General features: G+C 43.4%; 1 protein-coding gene and 1 gene segment (V, D, J or C); one reads left to right on the forward strand and one right to left on the reverse strand.

The window, feature by feature from the left end:
- Window positions 1-1,127: 1,127 nt before the first annotated feature.
- Window positions 1,128-8,099, reverse strand: LOC134415107 (Ig kappa chain V-II region 26-10-like). The segment is given in 4 exon segments: window positions 1,128-1,250; window positions 2,277-2,418; window positions 3,937-4,380; window positions 8,035-8,099. Coding segments are annotated over 4 exon segments (600 nt in total).
- A 2,981-nt stretch (window positions 8,100-11,080) lies between these two features.
- The window catches only part of GRAMD1C (GRAM domain containing 1C), a 51,472-nt gene continuing 38,612 nt past the window's right edge, over window positions 11,081-23,940 (forward strand). For 3 of the 6 annotated variants that reach the window (XM_063148318.1, XM_063148319.1, XM_063148322.1), the window contains exons 1-2: window positions 11,115-11,155; window positions 12,508-12,636. In XM_063148318.1, coding sequence (XP_063004388.1) covers window positions 11,153-11,155; window positions 12,508-12,636 — 132 coding nt within the window. In that variant the 5' untranslated portion in view covers window positions 11,115-11,152. Of the gene's footprint in view, window positions 11,255-11,583; window positions 11,808-12,507; window positions 12,637-23,940 lie in introns of those variants that run through there. The other 3 variants (XM_063148316.1, XM_063148317.1, XM_063148320.1) reach the window with 3 other exon arrangements.

Raw genomic sequence — 23,940 nt, forward strand, 5'->3', positions numbered from 1 at the left:
CTTTGCAAAAGAATATACTCACTGCTCCACAGGCTTCAGAGCTGATACACTGCTTTCTGATACATGTAGAAGAGGGTCTCCCATTGTAGCAGCAGCAGACCCGCCACAGGAATTATGTGCATTGACTCCACGATTGCAGGAGGCTGAACAAATGCTTTATTGAGCTACACTACACTATACTATACTATAGAAAAACCCATCACCCTTGCCAGACAGTCCGATATGCACATGGATCCAATTGGTCAATCAAAACACCATCACCAGAGTCCAGTTAGGAAATCACTCTTTTGGTAAACAATCTCCATAACACATTCCACGTGTGCACAATAATAGGTGCAGCAAGTGAAGATAAGAATTGTTTCTTCTGAGCTTTCTCACAGCTTCTCAGGAAAATCCTGGGAGAGAATTAAGTCTCTCTCTGTTCAGAGGATATGTGATTACCACAGTCTCCTATATTGGCATGTCCCCCAGTCACTGACTGCCTGGGAATCAATTATTGTCACATCAGGAAACAGAGGCTGTGGAGAACATCAGTCATGTCAAGCAAATCTTTCATCTCTCCTTTTTTTTTTTTTTTTTTAAACAGTATTAAAGGCTTATATTCAAATGCAACATTTCCTTCTGGCAGGAGAAACCAAAATCCCATTCTTTCAGCCAGGAGTTGCTATGTACCAGTGGGCCCTCTTTGCACCTTTGTTACAAGCATTTAGGCTGGACAAGCCACCAGGACAAGAACCTCTCTGGGAGGAGGCACGGACAGGTGGGAGCTGCTCCTGCCTCCCCAGAAGCAATGCTTTTGACTTCCTCGGGAAGGTGCTAGCACTACCTGGATACCTGGAGCACCTGGGTAGTCTGGGCTCCTTCTGTCTGCTGAAACTCAGCTGACAAACTTTGAACTGCACTTTAAAATAAGATGGCACAGAGAGACCCAGGGTGCTTCATCAGAGTCTGAATTCAGAGATACGTGGCCAAATTAAGTGGAGTTTTTGCAGGTGATAATAATAATTTCATCACAAAAAGCTGTTTTGCTTTTTGCTGCAGGAGGATGGTAAATATGCCACTGTGGCAGACAAAGCTGCAGGAAAAAGAAGCTTGCTAACAAAAACAAAAATGCCAAAGTCAACATGTAGAGGCAAAGGCTTTTATTCCATCTAGAACTCCATTTTTTTTTGTTTATGGGGTATCAGAAGTTGTTCCATCTGCAGGCTTCGCATATCCCAGCGACTCCTGTAATGCTGTACCCTCAAGCTCTGCTGAGCAAAAAGGAAAGGAGAGAGAATGAGTGAGCAACAGAGTCAGGACAACACAATAAACTCCTTCGAGGCTTTCTGGCAAAAGAAGTTGTGAATTCTTAATATAGAGCGTTTGCAGAGGGATGCTGCCGCGTGGACAGCATCAGCCTGTGGAAGGGAGTGCGCTTCCCAGCGAGGGCTGGAAGATCCTGCCCGGAGAGAGCTCCCGGCGTGTCCCTGTCCATCAGGTGGCGGCAGCGCTCCAGGGAACTGCAGGCACAGCTCTGCCTTCAGCCCTCCAGGGAGGGGATTCTTTCATCAGGCTCAGCAAGATTTCTGAGCGCCAGGAGAAGAGGTGCAAATCACACGTCTCCTCAATGAATGCAAAAAGTCAGCTGAGCTCGCTCTGAAACGCATACCACATCTTGGGTTGCTCAAAATGGGAACTCAACTTGTTTCAAAATGCAGTGTCAGTCTCCTCAAATTAGATCAGTTAGTTGACAGAATAGAAAAAAGTAGGCGAGCTTTTGGGTACATCAGCCTCTTATTGAGGCATTTCTTTGGCTCATGTATGGTGGAAATGCCTGGTTTTCCCAACGTTATCAGCTGATCTAATAGAAGATAGGTCTTTAAGTAAGGCTTTATAAACCACACCTGTCACACCTAAGCCGTCATAGGTTTTCTGTACAAAAGCATTGCAAGAATACAGATGTAAGCACGAAATTGGCAGGAGGAAGAACCATCCTTCAGTATAAACATAAAAGAACTGAATGAGTCCTTGGTCTTTGTTAAAAGAAGCTGCAGCATCTCATTGAAAAACTCTTAGTCCAAAGTGGCAATTAAAGAAGATCCTATTATTCTCTTTATAGGTAACTCATTAGGCCCATTGGTAAAGCTCTACCCAACATAAACAAAAACCTATTTGAAAAAGTGATGGAACACAGAACCAGCTCTGTTAGAGTTTTGTTCACACTGCTTATTTTCTGAACCAGATCCCATGTCTGACCTAAGTAAATGTCTTGTCTTTCAGTTAAACACAGGTACCTTTGGTGAGACTCCTGTCTCATGCAGAGGACGCACTTCCTCAGCTGTGGGGTTAGAACAACGATCAGAACCACAATGCCTCCAATACCAGCTGCCACAACCCCAATGATTGTTCCAATGGATTCTTCTATACCAAACAAGCCTGGGGGAGAAAGGAAGGCAGAGAGAGATGTAAAATGTTTTCCAGACAAGTATATGCAATGTAGCCAGCATCTTTTCTGCAGTGGCTGCAGAGGAAGCTGCTGACTATGATGATGCTGATGTCTTGTCTGACATGAAATCCCTTCTACATGGAAGAGTGACTTGCACTACAGAGCTACTGATTTTTTTAATTCCTGTGTAGGAACTCCTAAGCAGCATTCCTAAGCTGCTATGCTATCTGGTGCTTTAGGGACAGGGCAGCCCCATCATCCCAGAAATCTCCCTCAACAGCTAGACACTGTGGGATGGTAAAGGAAGCTGCTGCTTGAGTTAATGGGACTCAGGCCTGTACACTTTATTTTTGAAAGGAAAAAAGTTATTCTGACAACTTCAGGAAAACCATTGGTCTGCCTATCTACTTCCAAGAGAGACAGCATCAGAGAGCAGAGACAGCTCCACTGGAGTCCTTTCTTTGCCTGATTGCTCTTGGGACTGTTGCATGACAGAGATAGCATAGTGCTGAAATTATACATTTCATCATCTCAGGAACACAGGAAGGCAATTATGCTGGCCAGAGTGCAGACATTTCAAGAGTAATCTGTGCTACCAAGACTGTGAGATCAAGCCAACAGGAGACCTCATTAGACACACAACCAAAGCCCTTGCAGAGGGGCATAGTTTGCTTGCTTTAGTTGTACAGTTTAAACTGAGTAATGTTATAAAAATTAGTAAATCAGGCTCAAGAGGCCAAAGGCTTAGTGAATCTTGGTGAGATAGAAGCTTTGGCGATGAAAAAGAGGAAAATGGCACTTGCATAATTTACTCTTGACACAGAAGGAGGCATTTTTTGTTAATTAGACAATAAGATAATAACCCTTCTAATGTGTTGACTTTTTGGGACTGGAATCTGTTTAGCCTATATAAAAGGAAAGTTTGACATTTCCAGCTGCTGCAGACATAGCAAGTTACCTCTTTACTTAATATGCCTGGTGTGTATCTGTGGGGCTAAGAAAACATAGCATGGCACTTCTAATGCTACTTTAATGTGAATGAAGTTAATCAGAAATTATATAACGATCATATTACATATGATCCTCGTGATTATCGTGGGATTACTTATGTCATTCAGAGTTCAGGAATGACTATGCAAGTTAGTGGGTTGGAGAGAAATAACATCAAAAGAAAGAGGTCTAGAGCTGTTCCTTGAGATGGTACCTTGTCACCTGTCACTCATGGGGGTTCTGTCAGAACTGTGAGTACAAGGGGAACTTGTCTGGCTGCTTCATTCTTTGCAGTGACTTTATTTTTATGGATACCTGTGATTGTTTATAGAGACAAGCTAGTGAATTTTAGCTGGCCTTACAAAAACAATGAGAAATGTTATAGAGCAATTACACTCCATGACACCAGGCCCTTACTGCCAGAGGACAAACAGGGCAACTTCTCTCTTTCCACCAGTGTGCAGACCAGCTTTGGAAGAAAAACAAATATGAAAAAGGTAAATAACTCCAAGTATTACCCAGAGCCCTCCTGATCCTGAGCTTTGTGCCATCTCCGGTCACCACCTTCCCGTCCGGAAGTGTAACCTCACAGAAATAAATGCCATGGTCACTGGTTGTCACATTGAGGATAGTCAGGGAAACATCCCCTTGGGACAAGTCTCCACTCATGAAGATCCTGGAATTATTTGGCAGGATGGTCACATTCTTTTCTAGCAGGTCCATCTGCCCCTTTTCATCTTCTTTGTACCATTTCACCATCAGGTTGGTCAGGGAGGGATGCTGTGGACTGTTAAGATGACAGTTCAAGGCCACAGTTTCACCCTCTTTGGCTTTCTCCTTGGCTGGTGTTTGAGTCACCAAAAGGTTCCAAGGCTCAGGTGTCAACCACACAGGCTGTGCTGTTACATGAATCACAGCTGCTGCATTCTCCTTGTTTGCACCTCCACCAGTAACTCCTACATCTGTACCAGGGAAGAGAGAGAAGAGGACAGCTGAGGCAGATAGGATGATAAATGTCCCTGCTGCTCCTGACCTCTAACCAGCACAAAGAATGGCTCCTGGCATTAGCACATGAGAGCAGTCACTGTTATGATGATAGGGATTTTCTTCTTAGTTCCTGCTTAGATTATGTTTTTGTGTACAGACAGGTCTTTTCCTGAATATCAGCTCCTTTCTACTGCCATACTAGAGGAAGGAAGATTAATGCCATTGTCTAATGGCTTTGGGTAAAATTCAGAGTCCAGCCAGCCCCATTTCCATCTGCAACACTAACCTCTTTCTTCCCACCCCAAAAAAGTCTCAGGGCCTGATGTTCCTGCCTCAACTGCTTCTGAGGCAAAGCAAAAAAAATGCATGTACAGTTTTACACTGGCAGTTCTATTTTGGAAAGTGCAGTGAATAAGTGTGCATCTAATGCAACTGCCTGTATCCCAAAACCTAATGTGGTTCTTAGAATTTTTGTCATGCACTTTCAGTTACAGGACAGGAAATCTTGAAATCATGGGAAGCACATCTCCATTACCAGAGACTGAAGCCCTAGCAGATCCCATCAGCAGTCTGGGGGACAGAACATCAGCCTGATGGCCATACTGAAGCTGAGGGTTACAGCTATTCTCTGTGAAAGGACTGTCTCCAGCTAGCTTTTGATAGAAAAACATGAACATGCCTGTAGCAGACATTTCAACCTGCCTTCTCATACTCAAGTGCTAATCATAGTATCATATCCTTGAGTTAAGAGTAGTGAGAGGGGTCTCACTTCTGGGAACAGGCCTGGGCACAGAAAATGAGAGGAATAGTTGCTGTCTCAAAAAGAGGAAAAAGCAAACGCAAAAAAAAGCTTTTGCCAAGAAATAGTTTGGAACAATTTTTGGAAAAGGCTCTTCTGTTTTATTTTCTTCAAGTGAAATAGTCTCCCTTTGAGAGAGTTGGTGTCTTCTCAAGGACTGCAGACACTTTCAGAGTGAAGGTCCTGATTTTCCATTGTCTTGAGTTTTTCATTGCCATCCACAGAGTGTGCAATGCTATTGTGGGGGTCTGGTAAAGCATCACAGTGACAATAGAAACTCTCTGCTCAGGAACAAATGTCTCGAGGCAATGGAAAACCAAACCCCTTTATGATCAGTTTGAGAGTTACTTGGACGGCTCCTCCAGGCATGCTTGTACACAAAAATCACAATTGTGTTCACAGTTATTATTATTTATGACTCATATGGGAGTAGAAGATTTCTGTCAGACAGCATGGTCCTCTTTTTCTGGGAACCTTGCAAAAGGCTGGGGTATAGAGCTTACAGTTTAACTATGAAACAAGAGAGAATTAATGGATGCAAAAATACAGGAACTATAAACTAGCTGTGAAACTAGGCAACAACAGAGCATGTGAAATACCTTCTGAGCTGTTTTGGCACTTTTACCTCAAAGTGAAAATTTTTGCCTTAGAACTGAAACAGCAACCCATAGAAATTGCATGCCTGAGAATTAGGTACACAAACACAGGTTTTAATCTAGTCCCTAAAATTAGTTCTTATTAAAGGTACCAGGCAGGATATTATCCTTCTGTTCATATCTTATCTTACCAATGAGCCCACTGGAGCTTATTGGGGAAATCTGAGGTGCAGATCTTCCCTGTCCAGTTAGATATGTGCATTGAGGTAGCAGTCATAAAAGTTGAAGTATCTTGACAAGATACATTGAGGAAATGTAAAGTATAGTTGAAATAACTGACAAAGCTTGACATACTACAGTTTTTGTGCATAAAATATTCTGAAGTGATCTATTTGGCTATTTATTAGAGTGAATTTGAGTAGTTTCATAATGAGTACTCTTATAAAATCTCAGTTTATTAATAATTTTCTCCACTGGATAACTGCTGCTTTAGCTAATGTGTGCTACTGCTACCTTGTTTTCGAGGAATGGCCACAAAATTTCTTTTCTGCTACAAGTATTCCAGTCTTGCCATATGCACCCCTGTAACACAACTGTAATTTTTATTTCTTTTAGTGATGCAAAAGGTATACTTTTTACACAGACAGTGGCATAGAAAATGTAGCTGAGTAGAAACAATGTGCTTTGATGTTGCCTCTGTTCATTGTGAGTTTTATACGCCCCTCCTATCATGAAATAATAGTCATGATATAATAATTGTCATCTGTTTTATTTCCACATCTTTTATTCAATACAAATCATGTAACTTAATTAGGAAAATTAAAACAGGAGAGGAGTAGGCTGTCTTGTTTCGTCCCAGCTCTCTTTGGGGATTTCACTGAGAAGGTCACAGCACTGCCTCTATTTTTCCCCCTTTCTTTTCTTTCTTTTTCTTTTTTAAGGCTGCAAAACTGGAACATATTAGTTCACTGGTATTCGATTACACAATGCCCTTATCGTATTGGCATCTGGGAGCATACCATGCCAAATGCTTTGCTGACTCTGCTGCAAAGCTCTTTTAAAGTCAATTGCTTCATTAGCAGAGTGATGTGTAGCTCCCTTGTCATGCGGGTTGTGGGGCTCAAGCCCATGGAGAGGAATGCAAGGCTTTGTGGTGAAAGCACTTGAGCTAGACAGGGTAAGAGAAATACAGCATGGATGATCTTGTCTAGACCTGGACAAACGATTAGATGAGCTAATAGGTCATTGTCACATGAAGTCCTTAGTTCACATCCAGTTTTCAGCCATGAGGGGAGAAAGCTCTCAAGGACTCCCTGCAATGTGGCAATGTGCTCTGCATTTGGCAGTACTAATAGGGCACCTACAATGTGCTCTGCATTTGGCAGTACTAATAGGGCACCTACCGAAGCCCTCAGCCTCTCCTCCATGTAACCTGCAGGTTGATACTTCCCTGTGTAGGGCCTTAAGTGAGAAATTCCGCAAGGCAGGCTAGAGGGGCTGGGGCGACAAAAGGAAAGAACAAAATACGGTTGCACTCTCTTCCTGTCCTGGAGCCTCAGTTAAGAATTTGGCGCCTGCAGTAAATCCGAGCGGCCCTGCAAGCTTCTTCTGCCAGCTGCCAACAGCATAGGGAAATCACAAAGGTGTGGGGAGGTCAGTGAAGAATTCTACCTTTCCAGTTTAGCCTCCTCTCCTACATTCACACTCAGTAGCTGGAGGAGGGGTTGAGGGCAAATAGGGCTCAATTTCCAACCCACAAAAAAAATCCTCTCCTGATGAAATTACTGTCTTTCAGATGGTTTTGTTTGCTTTAGATCTCAGCTTCACACTCATACCATGCTGGTGCCATGAAGGTGCATTACAAACTGTATCCAGCTCTCAGACATCTATGATTAAGTGATCAATGACTGCACATTGCTGCTTTTAATTTATATGACTTTTGCCTTGGGCTGAGGTTGGCTCTCACAAACAGATATGAATATGAACCTTGTGACAATAACTGGTGGCTAATATATCAGAGAAACAAAACAGAAATGAAGCTTCTAGGAATGACGAGACACATCTGGGAAAAGACAGGCAAATAAACTCTTTCTGAACACTAAATACAATTTCTGTGCACCCTGAGGAAGCTCACAATTGAAAGTTGCATTTTGAAAATAAAGAGAACTTCTCAAGCCAAGCTTCCAAGAACAACCCGTATTTCTTCTAATTAAGGAAGGTGGTTTAGTACTCACCCACCATCAAGAAGAAGATGAATGAAGAGATTGCAGATCTATAGAGCTTCCCAATGTGCTGGTCCATGGTTACCATCTCTCCCTCTGGTAGTATGGGTAAAAAATATGTGTGTGTGTATTATAGCAATGGGACCTCACATTCTGCCTAGTGAATGTCACACTTACTAAAGTTACCACAGCTTTGAGCTCACAGTGCTCTGCCTGCTCCCTGGATGAGAGCCACATTGTAAGTGACAACAATTATTTCCCCAGCGGCTGTTCTGATCTCTCTCTGAGAACATGTTGAAAATGCTCTGAGAGCAGAGGGAAGATAATTCATTGTTTTTTGCTTTTGGCTTGTATAAACCACAACTTTGGGCTGAGTAGAGAATATCCAGATACTCCAAAGGAGACCACTCTTGTGCTGAACCCCTCCCTAGTGATGGTGAGAACACAAAGAGCATTGGCTTAATTTTCTGAACAGCCAGACTCTAATGCACCACATTATCACCCTAATGCACCAAAAAAGGAAACTTCAGGAACTCAGTATCTTTGTGGCTATACGCACATGGTGTTTACAGGTTAAGTGTATTCCCCAAAGTGTTTTTTTAGTGCAGAACAAAACCTTTTTCATCAAAAGTTGACTACTTAAACTCTACTTATATTTAAGTAGAGCTTGTCTATGCAACTTGGGTGGAGGGGGAAACTGCTGGAGAGGGCGGCCTATCTGCAAAACCAGCAGGTGTGCTCTGAAGTAGTCTGTGTTTATAGAAAGCCCACACAGAGCAGGACCCTGTGAGAGGAGCTACAGCAACTCCAAGCCCCACCTGTACCACCCAGCCCTGCCAGCTGTGCTATGCCTGTACCAAGCATGGACTACTGTCACTATCCGGCCGACACCTCTTCCCTCAACTGCAGGATTAGGGATTATGGCACACTTTATCTAATGTCTTCTATCCATATCTTCAAAGCTCTCCAGGTAATGGAATTGTGCTTGAGGGTTCAGTAAAGACTCAATTCCATTTCTCTTAAAGCACAATGCAGCTGAGAGAGGCATGAGTATTTCTGCTTTTCTTTGCATTTGAAAGCCAAAAGAATCCCTAACTGATTCACAAAAGTTGGCTGACCAATGTCAAGAAGAACAGCCCATTCCTGGAGTCACCAGTTGTCACTTAAGCTTTGGTGTGCAGATCCCAAATCAGTGGAAGGAGTGAAAGGAGGATAGGCTAGAGGGAGTATGGTTAAAAGAACCTAGGAGACAAATACTTTTCTGAAATGGCTTGGGAGAGTGGGAAGGCCTGTGATTACCAGGCAGGAATCATATTAGGAAGGGAACTGGGACCAAGTGCAGAGCAACAGAGCACTTCAAAAGGAAGATGGAAGTTTGTGAGGGTCTTCCGAAGGAAGTACTGCCAAAGTGTTAGTGAGCAAAGCCAAAATATTGTGAAAGGAAAAGTCAGAGGAGTAAAAAGCAATAAAGAGTTTGATGAGGGAACAACTGGTAGAGTCGAAGGCACCTGGCAGATCATGAGGATTTTGGACTGAGTTACTGGTTTAGAGTGCTGATTGTGACTGTGTCAGAGGAGTTAGCGTGCAAAGATGGATTTGAACCAAAGGCAATCCAAACACTGCCTGATTTAAACCAAGTACTTGGTGTGCTTCAAAAAAACCCTTCAAGTGTGTTGTCATGGACATACCACCACTGCTCCTGCAAATGCTATTTATGTTCATGTCATCCGGAACTAGCAATTCTCTTGTGAATCCTCCATTAAGTAGGTCATGCCTGAGCCAAAGTGCCAGGGCAGCCAGCTTTTAACTGAGGGAATACAAAGGAGGTTGGTTAGTGTCGCTGGCAGCCAGTAGCTGAGCATGAAGTTTCTCTCACTTGAATAACCCAGTACGATTCAGTTTTTGGACAAGAAGAGAAATAAACTGGTACCCTGAGTGTTGTTGAAAAAAGCCCCCAAAATTCAAGTTTCAGGTGCATATCAAGAAAGCAAGGAACAAAAATGAAACAAACCACACATTCTTTTTTACACTCTCTTGTAAATTTAATTAAGCAGTTACTTGGATTAACACTGTCCTGTCTGGGCCAACAGATGGAATAGGGAGTCACCCACGGGACTTCAGGTACTTTTTCTAATGTAGCAGTGAGCAGGTATCACAGAACCCTGAGATGTCCAAAGGGAGCCTCCACGCATTTCCCAGGGAAGAGGCAGAGAGAAAGGGGACAACAGAAGGAAGTAGCATTGACACAACAGGCTACTTTACCCATCCATACTTCATCCATCCATCCATCCATCCATCCATCCATCCATCCATCCATCCATCCATCCATCCATCCATCCATCCATCCATCCATCCATCCATCCATCCATCCGCCAACTACCTAGCAATGTGATTTCTTTGCACATCACAGGGCTCTCCTTTTTCCTGTGAGGTGAGCTGAGGGTGCAAATCTGCGAGCCATGGTCGCTCTGGCTGCGTACCCTGATTTGAGGAGCCCTCCGGGTGCTCAGAGATTGGGGCAGGAACCACTGGGCGCTGCTCAGCAGCTTCAAAACTGAGACCCGGGGTTTCTGGGGTGAAAGCCCCTCACCGACTGCCCCTCATCCTCCGCTCGGCCCGCAGCCGGCCCTTCCCCTCTCCCCCTAGGAGTCCCCGGGAGCGGCCTCTCGGCAGTGTTTTCCGTCGAATCCCACGAACCCAGGATCTGGGAGCAGTTTCGCTGCCCGGGCGCTGTTTAACCGGCTGCGCTCACGGAGGGCGGCGGGCGCGGGCTCTCCTCGGGCAGGAGGCAGCGAACGCTGCCCCCCCTCACTCCCCGCAGCCGGGAGTTTTTTCCTACTACAGCCCTTAAACTTTCCACCGGCGCGGAGGCTTCCCAGTTAACCCGTGCGGAAGCCGCAGAGGGGCTGCCGCGGCCGGGCGAGGAGGGCACCGTAGGCGCCTCAGCGCTCTCCGCCCCCCATGACGGCTCCCCCTTCTCGGGAGCAGCGGCGCCGCTCGCCCCGGACAACCTCCTCCCGCCGCGGGCCGGCAGCGCGGCCGGCGCCGGCCCCTTTAAATGGCGGCCGCGGCCCCACCGTGCGCCCCGCGCAGGCAGCTGGCGGGCGCCGCGCGGCCCTCGCCCCCCTCCATGGTAAGCGCCGCGCTCTGCGCTCCCCGCCCCCCCTTCGGCGGGCTCCGTGCCCCCGGCCGCCGTCCCGCCGCCCCCCCGGGCCAGCGGAGGGCCGCCCAGGTAGGTGCGGGCAGCGGCAGCCCCGCTCCCTTCCCGGGCAGCCGCACGGGCGGGACCCGGACGGGCGGCGGCGGCGCGGCCCCGCGGGCAGCGCTGGGAAGCTCCGCCGTCCCCACCCACCTCCCCAAAGTTTTTGGGGCGAGGCGGGGCCAGGGGCAGGGGGGCCCTCGGGGAGCCCCGATGAGGGGGGCGGCGAACGCCCCGCGCGTCCCCGCAGGGAGGGTCTGGGCTCCCGGGAGAGCCGGCGGGGAGGCGGCCGCGGGGCTGCCGGGCTGAGCCCCGGCGTTTGGTGGGGAGGCGCGGGCGGGCAGCAACTGCTGGAGGTTGCAGCGAGTGCGGGTGTTGGCGTGGAAAAGCCCCGCGGGGGCCGCTCTGCTCTCAGCCCACGCTGCCCGGAGTGTCTCTGCCTTTGCCTCGCTCCGCTGTCCCCTCCGCAGCCTGTCCCCAGCCCGGGCCGCGGCCCCGGCAGCGCTGGGCGGGGTGGCCCAACACGGTCTCGGTTCTGAGCTGGTTTGGAGTTGAAACCCGGCGTTACCTCAGCCCGGCGGATCCGGTACTGCAGGCGGGGTTACTGGTTAGGGCCCTGGGCTGGTTTTGTACCGTTTGCTAGCTGGGATGGCACAAGTGACATTCCGTGGCTCAGTTTCCCTTCATAAAGTAAAACTGACTTCCGAAGTGAAGAATACTGATAACAATGGAGAGTGCTACAGAATTAGAAAATAGTGCTGCTTATTATCTTAATAGTGTTATGAGTCAAATTACTTGTCTCTGCGGTGTTTGTATTTCTGTACAATTTATAGTGTAACTAACAGTAAGTATAAACACTTGATGTGTCAGTATTATATATGTCAGTACTCTGGTAAAAAGTCAAACACCTGTATGACTTTTCTCAAGTTCTGAAAGGTGTCACAGGTTCCTGAGATGTGCTGCATGTTAGGCACCGATATCTTGTGTTGATATTATTTGAGTTCTAGATATCTGTGCAGCTTCAACATGCAAGTTGGGTGGGGGGGCTGCACTGGAAATAAAATACTTTGATAAAAAATGTAAAATATAATTAAATATAGTGTAGTCTAGGGGGAACAAAATAAAACCAATGAAAGAGATGTCTGTGGAAGTGTTTCCATGCCACTCACCTCGGTGAAACTACCATGTCAGGTTTCATTTAATATACAGCTGTTAAATGGACTAACCATCTTGTTTCACCTTTCTCCACCACTGTTGGATTACATACCTTACTTCTTTGTTCACAGGAAGTTCATGAAGTGGATCATGGTCTTATTAACCAGCTACTTGCTGATTCAGAGGAGACTCTTAATTCATGCACAGAGAAAATGCAGGGTCCTGCTCAGTATAGCTGGAGTGCTGACTGGAGCTTTTGGGTAATCTCTGCTAACTTGGCTTTAATTTATAAATATAATACCTGTCTGTTTTAATTTGCATATGTGTGTATATGTACAAGTTTTATATCCACAGTTCTCAAGTTGCTTTGTAGTCATGAATTACTAAAGTGTTCTCCACCCATGTAGTGAGGCAGGTAATTTTATCATTACTGGCTTACTGAAGTGTAAGGTGAGACTGAGAGGGGGTGAAGTTGTTTATCTGATGTCTCAGATCAAGTTAGTGACAGATCTTGTGGCTTCTATGCCCAGTCCTGTCTCTCAGGTCCTGACATGAACTCATGCCAGCCAACCTATGCCAGTGTTTCTTATGCCTATAGAAATACATTTTTGATGCTGTGATGCTTTTTAAGCATAAGGACTGAATTTTGATTCTTGGTGGTTGGTGGTTCTGAATTACGTTCCTAGTGTTCATTTTTGTCAAGTAAACATATTTGTTTTCCACAAGAGTAAATAAACTTCCTGTTTTCTGTAAGATTTGACTTTGTGAATAAAAAAGGCAGAAAATAAGTAATTTGGATTTTTTTCTTTCCGGGGAAATGCCTGACTGAAAGCATAGTGTGTAATAAATAATAAGTGCCTATTTCAGTACTTTTCTTTTGGTAGATTTTTTTTTTAATGCCTTGAGAGAAGGTGAATTGTTTGTCTAGACTTGGAGTGTATGTTTTGCTGTTAATTCAGTGCATGGATTGTTATTGTTTGATAGGGAAGGAGACCACGTGTGCATGGAGCCACAGGCAGGGTAACAGCTGATCCTGTGGGAGACACAGAGTGCCAGAGCTGTGAGGAAGGGAGTCTGACTCAGGTTCTGTATCAGGTGTCCCCAGTACATCCCTGTGCTTCAGCTCATAGAACATCATCTGGTCCACTCTGTCCTTTTCCTGACAGGGTCATCACAGTGTTCATTGTGCTTAGCAGGTGAAAGATTGAGTAGCTAGTGAAGGCCAGAAGGAGTCCATGGCAGAGCTGTGAGCAGAAGCAGGGGATCAGATTTTCCAACTCCTTGTTTATAAGTCTAGCTTGTATGTTTTCACTCCTCTTCACAAGCGGATGTTCTAATGATCATGACATCTGGTTTTGCACCTCAGGCCATAGGGATAAATCCACTCTAAATGTATGTGTACTCTTAAAAATGCAGTAGTAATCTGGAGCCAATGGAATGGGACAGGACTAATAAAATCCCAGCAGGTCATAGACTTGTGTTGCTAGATTGAGTTCTTGGGGTGTTCAGTATTTTCTTCACTATCCCTGCAGAAACAAGGATGATCCAGGGCTGTCCTGCCTGTGCCCAGCTGTGTTGGTACTTGAGTCCATAGGAAGTCATGCTGTGCAGACAGTGCAACTGCCAGCTATGTTCTTGTTAGGTGGCACATTGGATTGTGTAAGCTTGGTTTGTATACAACCACTAATGCAGGTGGTATTTTGTGAGAGGAATAAACTTGTTCAGGTCTTGGTGCCAGGCTGTTGGACCTGCAGTTAACAACCCAGTGTTTCCTTGATAGGCCTGGTGATTTAAAATAAAGTTATTAGAGTATTCTATGTGGAGAATGTAGATGTGCTACTGGCTTTGCACTCCTAGGTTTGAGACGTGCTGAAGGCTTGAAGTTTCTTTTCAGGAGAGTGGGATCCTTCAGTGCAGTCGCAGCTGCTGCCTGAGGTGTTTTTCACTATTATTAAATTATTATCTTCTGTCTTATTTATACTCCAAGACCTTAGTATGTGTTTGATGTTGGTGTTTATCTGGCTCTGCAAACATGACCTTGCAGTTAAAACAAAGTAATTGCGCAAATACTTCCCTCTTGTAAGATAATGCTGTGGCTGGAAATGTTGTAGCCTTACTGTCTGTCACTGATTAGTTTTAAAAGCTGTACCAGTCTGCTTGCAGGAAGCCATGGTGCTTATTTTCTCAGCCTCAAGGCAACTGAATTGTAAAGCAGCAAGAACCGGGAAATCACAAATTCAAGATGAAAATTAATTAATTCTATTTAAAATGTTATTGGCATCTCTCCTTGCTCTTGACAGAAGATGTTTCAATAACTTGCATGGTTGATGATCAACTGCTGACTATTAAACCAAATTGTTAAATCTCCCTGAATTGAGTCATAGTAAATGTGTAGGTGACAGCATGGAAGGCAGTGTGTGAGGTATGTGTCACTAACATTTGACAAAGGTGATCTTAGTGTCCTGTGGCAGGACCTGTTGTGCTTGTTCTCACTCTTGAGTCAGTAGAATGGAGGAATTGCTACAACAGCAGAACTAGCCTCTGGTAGCATCCAGGGATCAGCTTTGTTGCCAGGGTTATTTGCTTGGAGAGGCTGCATGTTTCCAGCAACTTAGGTGTGCTCCAAGGGTTCATTTCTTCTGAGAGTGATATACTCTTGTTTTGCTGATGATAGAAACCAGATGTGGCTGTTAGAGCCTGGCTGGTTTGACTTCAATTTTTCATGGATTGAGTGGGAGTAGGCAGTTGTGCCATGCCTCTGGAAGTCAGGCCAGGTATCATGCATGCACAATAGGTGCTGTGAGCACATGTAATTAGCAGCAGGCTGGGGTTGACAGCCTCTGGGACACAATCTCTCTCCTGGCTATGGTGAGTGGGGAGAAGGAAGGGTAGACAAAAAGCTATCGGGGAGGGAAGAAGAGTATCCTCCTATGTGGATTTTTTCTTCTCTCTTAAAAAAAAGAACACTTTGGATATCTTTATTGAATAATTTTGAGAAATAATGAGTTTTCTCTGTTACTGTTAGCAATTCTTAAACTGATAGTATTACTGACTGCTATTTTTAATGTTGGTGGTGTGTCATGGGATATCTTTTGGTTTTTGTTTTTGGGGGTTTTTCCCCCCCCCTCACCTGGAGGTGGACAAAGCTGGACTTCTATAAACTCATTGGAAGAAGAAAAAAAGATTGCTTACAAACTTAATCTCAGGGCTTTCTCTCTCCACTGGAAACTGTAAAGCTTTTATCTCCAGTTGATTAAATAGTCCTAGTTTTGGCAACTGCAAATAGATGATGAAAGTCAAAGATGATTGGAAATTATGTCTGGAATCCCTATCTCAGGATTCTGAATTCACCTTTTTATGCATTTCATACTGATATATGGTTCATTTTAATATCCTTGGAAGAAGAAACCTGTGAAAGCCTTAATTATTTTCCTACCATAGTGAAGAAGGTAAAGGTGAATGAGGAGGCTAATGGAAAGGATCCTTGCCTCAAAAGTGAGGATGTTGTGTCTGGGAACTCTAGTTTGTATTAATGAACAGTCAAAGAAAGGTCATGTTATGCTCACAGTAAGAAAAATGCCCATGGGAAAAAACCTAAAAAAGTAAGTCCTTCCCTTGGTATGAAAAGGTAGGTGGAATCAGTGGAAATCAAATGAGCATCTCAGAAAATTGCTTGTATCTGGGAGGCTTCTTAAGGAATTTGAAAATGTGAGATATCAAGGTGTTGAAAAAAAGATAATAAAAAAGGCTTAAAAAGGCAATTGATTGGAGTGCAAGTTGGATGCCAGTTTAAAGAGTTGGTCAGTGTGAAGGAGTTTGAAAATAGAGGCAAATAATTGATACAGTGAAAATAAGCCTTTTACTTTTCATAATATAAAAGCAACTGAGGTTGCACAAGATGAAGAAAGTATTTTGAATTTTTACATGCATGGATCTGGTTTCTACAAGAAAGAGCTAGTCTGTGAGTGTGTGACAATATGTATGGCAAGAGTACAGTTAGCATATATGACTCAAACCTGCACAAGGAGGGATGCAGATAGGTATCACAATTTGCAAGATAATTTATTGAAGCACAGATACAAATTGAGGCCCTTTGGGGCCCAAGACAGGTAGGGTTAAATGAAATATTTATTGTATCTATAGTTGTTTGAATCTTCCTTCCACCTTTCTCTGAAGACTCACCCCATTCTTGGAATGGCTTACTGGGCTGCTTGAAGTGGGAGTTGTTTTGGAGGCTGATATTTAAGGCCTTCTGACAGTAGCTCTCTTACATTATATACTTGGTATGTTGTTCTTATTTGTGTGTCCAAATGTTTGGGTTGTGGAGGAGATACATAAATTCTCTTCACATTGGAGGAGGATTTTTGGCCTCCTCATTATTTGCTGGTATGAAGTGGTCTGCTAAGGAGGATGAGAATTGGTTAAATTAATTGCTATAGGTCTACAAAGAGAATAAAATTCTTTAGCACATTAATGCTGCATTTTGGTGTATTGTTGGTGGGGCTTTTGTTTTTTGGTTTTTTTTTGTTTGTTTGTTTGTTGGTTTTTTTTAAAATGCCCTAGCTTTAGTACAAATACCTTTTGCTGTGGTTGTAGGACTGTCATGTTGTTTGTTTACCTGCCTGGAATCTCCAGAAACAGGTACCTTTTTTCAGCCCTGTGATAGCCCTGATTATACAGCAGCAGTATTTTAACGTGGTAGGAGGATAGACTGCAGTTGTATCCAACCCTTGAACATGGGTGATTAGGCTAAAGGGGTTTTCTCCCTTCTTTTGGTGCTGGGAATGTCTTTGGTGCTGTTGATGCAGCTCCAGACTGAGCACTGAGGTAGATCTGGTTGACATAAAATTTCAACCAATTCTAAGCAAAGACTGCCAGTGGTGCCCTGTGAAAATTAGCTTTTGCCAGCTGCAGCAGTAGATAGTTCTATATATATTAATTATTACTATACACATGTAAATTAGTCTAGAACCTGAAGATTAAGTATAAAAGGTCAGAAAGAAAATACTTCAGGTTTGTGTGGTGTACTTATTTTTTTCTAGCCACTGGGAGAAAAACCATAAGAAAGGCAACATGGTTCAGGAAATCTGCATGGATATCCTTTTAATGAAAGGGAACTCCCTAATGCAGAATGAGAGCTTTAAAAGTCAACTCTAGGAGATGGAAAGAAGATTTTTTAAAGTTTTATTTTGGCCTTAGTTGTTCATTTACAGCTTGTATTTCTGCAAACAGATAGTGGTGTAGCACTGTCTTTTTCAGGTGTGCTATGGGTGAACCAATTGTATATAAGGAGAGGAAAGAGGACAGGTAGATAAAACTGTGCAAGATGTGATTGTTTTGTGGTATATTAAGTCATTAGCAGCAGCCAGGAGAAGTTTTGGGGCAATTGCTTGGTGAGTGCCACTTTCCATAGAATTTCAAATGCAGCAGGGCTACTGGCGGGCTTAATGAGATGACCAGAGTAATTTATAGCAAAGCAGTTTATGTAATTGGCCACAGTCATTCCTGCATTATTATCCATGTAGTGTTGTGGTTTAATATGCTCCTTCAGGTTTTCACTGTAGTCCTGACTGAAAGTATTTATGTCTCCTTGTATGAGTTGCTGAAAACCAAATGGCACCAAGGGGAATTACTACCATGGTGATTGTTTCCTTCATGATGTTGTTTTCTGATCCTTGTTTGGGCACTGTTACTAAACTTAAATATAGATCAGAGGTGCAGTTACAGAGAGACAGATTTTACTGGCAGGGTAAGGAGGAAAATGTTTGCTGAAGGGTGCTGTTCATTTGCTTCTGTATTTGTCTACTTTGGTATCACATAATCTTGGTGGGACTTTGTTGCAGGTAAGGAGGATGAGTTGAGAAGTTAAGTCTTGTATTTTCTTTATTGTATAAGGCATTTTTCATCACCCTCAAAACATCTGGATTTTCCCTGTCTCTGTTAAATGGATCAAATAAGTCTAAAGACAGGCAGTTTGAACTCTTTTTGGATTACTTGGGCAGCGTGCAGCAGAAGATCAAGTGAAAAAACAGATGTTCTTAACCAATAACATTGGCTACTTGTTCCACACACGTGATATAAAAACAAATGTGAGTCAGATGAAACTGCTGTTCAGAAAGGAATGTATTTTGTTATCCAAAAGGAAATAATCTTGATTGGGCTCTTAATTGCCATTGCATCATAATACTTAGTACACTTATGGCTGTTGAAAGCTGGACAACATAGTTACAAGACTCAAAATTAGCCTGGAGAGTAGACAGATTGACTTGAGCAGAAGGGTAACTTTGTGCTGGAGGATGACAAACTCCCTTCAAGTACACTTAACTTTAAGTGTTAAGTTAGTGCAGAGTTAATCCAAACACACTTGGTTTATTTGTATTGTTTGTTTTAGAAGTTGGTGTATTACAGGACTTTGTGGTTGTATTTTGATTTACCCTTTATCTTTTTGGGTAAATCTTCATGGGGTGGACAAAACTACTAAAATAGAACAAGAAGAATGCTTGAATGCTGCATTTGTGAAGTCAAGACAGTAGATACAGATCCGCCATTTTCCCCTAAAAAATGAGAAGGACTTTGGCAGTTAGGAACCGTGTGAACTTGGCTTGTGCTAATTCTGGGGAGGCAACACGAGATGTGGTTTCTGGTGAGGGGCATTATAGGAATAGTTTTACTACCAGGTTCAAAAGTGTTATTGCCAGCTAGGGAGGTGTTGATGAAGATGCTGAATAAATCTGAGATTGGGACACCTTAGCTCTTAAAAGCAGTTTAATTTCTAATTCAGAACTGAGGAAGATGTCCAAAGTTCTTGAACTTTTTACTTAATTTTCATATTTAAAATCTAAGTGTTTGTTTCATCCAAACTCATAGGTGCCTGGTGGCAGTTATATAAATAATTCTTTTTGAATCTGAAATAATCAGCCTCCTTGCTAATTGCCAATGTCCACACTCAGGTGTTCAATCAGCTGCAGATGGTGTTATCTTATAAACAGGAAATGCACTTAAAACAGTCTGTGCTAATGCTATTTTTGAGACCTGAGTCACACTGGTACCCAGGCTCTGGTAAGGCCTTTCTGAGATCACTTTGAATCCTCTCACTGGCTTTCTGATGGAAATAAATTGTCAGTGAATATTTTTCTGTATGGATATACTTCTCAATATTCTCCTATTCCTTTCAGAACAGGAAGATTACCCTTGATATATCCTATCTTTGCTTTGGGAAAGCAGAAGAGTTACCTTGTTTTTCTGGTGAAACCAGTTCCTGCTATTTACATATGTAGCTGATCTTGACAGCAGAACTGCAGGTCCTCCAAAGCCACCACCCAGCTAGGTGCGCAGACAGCTACTTACCCTAGCCAGCAGCTGGGGCTGCAAAATGACTGTAAATACAACCTCTTTTTGTTCCATTATCTTCTCCTTCCAGACTTTCAGATTGAAATCCGAGTGATTACAATGCCTTGACATGCATTTTTCTGTTTCTTCTGTCAGTTTCCTCAGTAGGGCTGTGCTGGGAGAGGGCTCTCTGCTGCTGACTCCATGTAGTTAGTTGTGAAAATGTAGCAGACAGGTAAGGCCGGTGGAAAGGGAGAGCCAGTGCAAAGACAGCAGAATAGGTGCATGGCTGCTGTTCCCCTCTCAGAGCAGGCAGAGATCTGTTGGGCATGCAGAACCCTGCATCCCTTGCCTCTAAGTGCCTATGAAGAGCTGAGCTCTGGGTGGCTGGTAATGTACACATTTTGGGGAATTTGGGTGTACATGAAGCATGCCCTGATGTCCTGAGCTCCTGCTCTAAACCTCAGCCTGACTTAAAACAGGGAACAGTGGCTGAGTTTTGATTTGGCTCCATGCTGAGCTGCCAGGTGCAGATGTACTCTTCAGGCTGGTTCATGGATTGTAGCCTTCAGCAATGCAGAGAGGAGAGGGTGCTAGGCATTAAGTGCTTCTTTCCAAGCTGCTGTTTCCCTGGTGATAGTAGTTTTCCTCTGCTGTTCCCTTTGGGACTTCTGTGAACTTGAAGTGATTTATGCTACTGCAGTCTGCTTCCCAAAATCAGTTTTGGTGATGGTGGTTTTAGGTCAGAGCTGGGCAGTTCTTAAATGTCACCCCTGCATAAGTTTTCCTTGCCCAGTTGCTGCAATATTTGTGTGCCTGTTCTGCAAGGCTGGGGTGTTTCAGCCTGTTTTCCAAGGCAGCATGCAAGCAGAGGCTGGCAGAGTGCTAGCTAGCACTGCTGGAGGGGGGCCAGCGCCAGCTCTGAGCAAGTGGGTGAGAGAGGGGGGAGCTGTAGAGGCTTTGGCCAGGGATTTGCATGGTTTGGAACAGGCTGCAGGCAGCTAGAGGAGGTATGTGTAGGGGGTGTGTGTCTTCTGACTTTACATTAGCTTCATGTCTCAGTCAGTTTTATTCTGAAATGGGGCATATGCTTTGCTCTGCACTGTACATGGCAAGCTTGAGATTTTTATCTCCAAATCAGAGTTGTTATGAAAGTACATTGGCTGCGCTGTTAAAATGCTTTAAAACACTTACTTGCAGAAAAAACCAGGACTGAATACTACAAAACCATTGCTTCAGAATAAGCAGAGGATATTCTCAATCCAAGGTCTTGTTTTTCAGGAAAAAAGATATAGTACTAGTAATGGCAGGAGGTTTTCTTATAATTGATAAGAAGGTTATCATTTTGTTTCCCAAGCACCTTCAGCTGAACCCTGTTTCAGTGAAATGGGAAAATGAGCTAATTCTGGTGTGACCTTGCAGGAGAAATTTGTGAGAGTTCCTCACATGTTCTAAACTGAAATACTCTGTTACAAAATTCTTCCCAGTCTGTTCTACTGTTTTGGTTTGTTGGGTGTTTTGATTTTTTTTTTAATTTGTTTTGGGTTTTTTTCCTTGTTTTCTTTTTATAGAACATGAAAAATGTAATCTCTAACTGGTTATGCAACTCAAAGTTCTCTGAAGAAATACCTTTGTATTTTCAACACTAAGTCTTTTAATTTTCTTCTTGGGAAGGATGCCAGATTTTAAAATTCTTCACAAAAATGTTACCTTTGTTATAATTATATAACCTGATGTTAGCAGCATAGTATTTCATAGGATGTTAAATTTTCTTGTCTGTCAAAATCATAACTGTAACAACTTTGGTTGTGGATTTTCTAGGCTGTTTTGATAGTCATATAGGGGAAGCTGAAGCATGAGACCTTCATTCCTGCTCTTGAAAGAACACAGTGACTGGTGAGGTGTGGGAAATGACCAGGCCTTCTGTGAGCAGTATTCCAGCTCAGCCAGGTTCATTTTCTACATGGGGAAACATTTGTGATCAGGTCTCCTGGTCAGTAGTTGACCAGAACTGCTTTTCAGGAAAACAGGCTTTCACCATGTGCTAGGTCAATGCTGGCTTGGTGAGACTGGTGTCCATCTCACTTGGTGAGAGCTGGGCTACTCCTGTGGGACAGTGCTTTGATGTGCTCTACCCAGTCCACAAAATAAATGGAAATAGTCTTCCTTTCACAAGCACCTCTTTCAGTCACTTCCTTGACACTGAGTGTCAGATGTTTTCTGAGTGGGCATCCAGTATTTCAGCAGCTCTCCATAATGCAATAGTTCTGAGGAGTTTCCTTCTATGTGGATTTTTGGAAGCTCCTGGTGTTATTGGCAAGGCATAATCTGCCTAACATGTTCAGTGTGCCTGCCTGTGTGAGAATTGTGAGAACTATTTAATGGTAACACTCATCTTGGGAGAACTAGGGCTCTGTCTTTAGCCTTCTTTATGGGGTCTCGTAGGCTTAAAGAAACACAACTACCACCCCTCACTCCTCCATTCACCCCAACTCTCCTCACCCCCAATGAAACTAACCCCTGGAAGATACAGTAGCTGGAGTATTTGCCAGTGACCTGTATTTTAATGACCTTTCTTTAAATTATACATACTGTATTTCCAACAGAAGAAAGACATACTTTCACCAAAGTTCTTCTGGGTGCCACTGAAGGAGGATGCTGTTGTTTTTCTGCTCAGTCAATAAGAAATGTTAGAGTTCCTTTCTCGTTCAGCTTCCACAAAGAAGATGGGGGCTGGGCCCCAGGAGTGGGCACATAATGGCTTTAGTGCACAGCCCTGTGCCTGCCAATGGCCCTGTGCTTACGAGACTCCCCCCTCAGCAGGTAAGGGTGAAGGAAAAACAGCATATAATGAATGTAAGGAAAATATCTGTAGGTCCCTAAACATTTCCCCCTCCCGTTGTGACTAGGAGCTTGTTCACATTTCCTTGAGAGCATGGGAACTTTTGAAAAGCAGGCTTCTAAGGAATACAATGGCTGAGCAAACCCTGGCAACAGTTGCAACAGTTGCTTGGTTTCTTTTTTTTTTTTAATTGGTTGACATGCCTCTCATGACCTATCAATTAAATACAACTGTGTGGATAAGCAGATGTGATCAAATATCTCCTTACTAAAAAAAACCAACAACCAAAAACTCCCAAATACACACAACGCCCCTCCCAAAACCAACAAAAGTGAACCAAAGTAGACAGTAAGTCACCCTAAGTAATGTCATGGTCCTGTGAGTGGTTCTTTCCCCATGTAAATTAAATGCTTTTGTCCTTCAAGAGAGAAAAGAACATAAGTCACTGCTAGTAAGGCTTTTGAGTACTTAATGATTGAAAATTGTTCCTAAACAGTTTTTTTGTAATTTTTTTCAAGAAGTGGTTAGTGAAAGGAGATCACTATAACAGAGTAGATCTGAATTGTTTATGTACAACAAGATGAAGTGAAAAAGTCTGACACTTCCAACATACAGCCTAGTTAGTGCTTGGTGTCAACAGAATTGGGAAACCGTGCCCTGTAACTGCAAAAAGATAAGGCAGACTGGCAGTCATGTGGATGTGAGCTTTCACTGTGATTCTGTGCCTAAAAGCAATCTGTGATTCAGATTTATGTTTGTGGTAATTCCTGCAATGCTATATCTAGCTTTCAAGAAGGACACTGAAAATGAGAGGATTCAGAAAAGCCAGAAGAATTAGTCTGAAAAAGAACAATCTCTTTGCTGATAGGCTTGAGAAGCTTAATTCCTACCTCAGAAGGAGATATGGAGTAACTTGCTTACCATCTAAAAATAATTCACAAACTAAAGATGAAGTTAACCAAATATACTAGCAGAAGAACTATCCATAGATAGGATGGATTTTTCCATCCAGAGTAACTTTCAATTTAAAAAGGTAAAATATATATTTTATTTTTTTCCAAAAAGAAATTTGATCATTGCAGCTCTGCTTTTAAAGCCAGAGACTTGTGGCTTGTGTATTATAGATCAGATTGTATGATTAATGAACTTTTGTGGACTGGAGAAATGGCTGCAGTGGGATGAACATTTCTGTGATGGAAAGGCTTGTCAGACCTGGCACCTTTTACAGGCGAGAGATCCTCTCAGTGTGCCATAGAAAGTGTTCCTGTGATAATAAGGGAGTCTGCCTGAATCTGTCCTGGTGTATGTGAAGTCTCAAGTTTGTCTCCTTTACACTGTTAAATGAGGCTTTTATTCAGGGCTGTTAACTTGGTTCTCATCTCCCCTAGTGAGT

This window comes from Melospiza melodia, chromosome 2 (assembly GCF_035770615.1).
Source record: "Melospiza melodia melodia isolate bMelMel2 chromosome 2, bMelMel2.pri, whole genome shotgun sequence".
NCBI lineage: Eukaryota > Metazoa > Chordata > Aves > Passeriformes > Passerellidae > Melospiza > Melospiza melodia.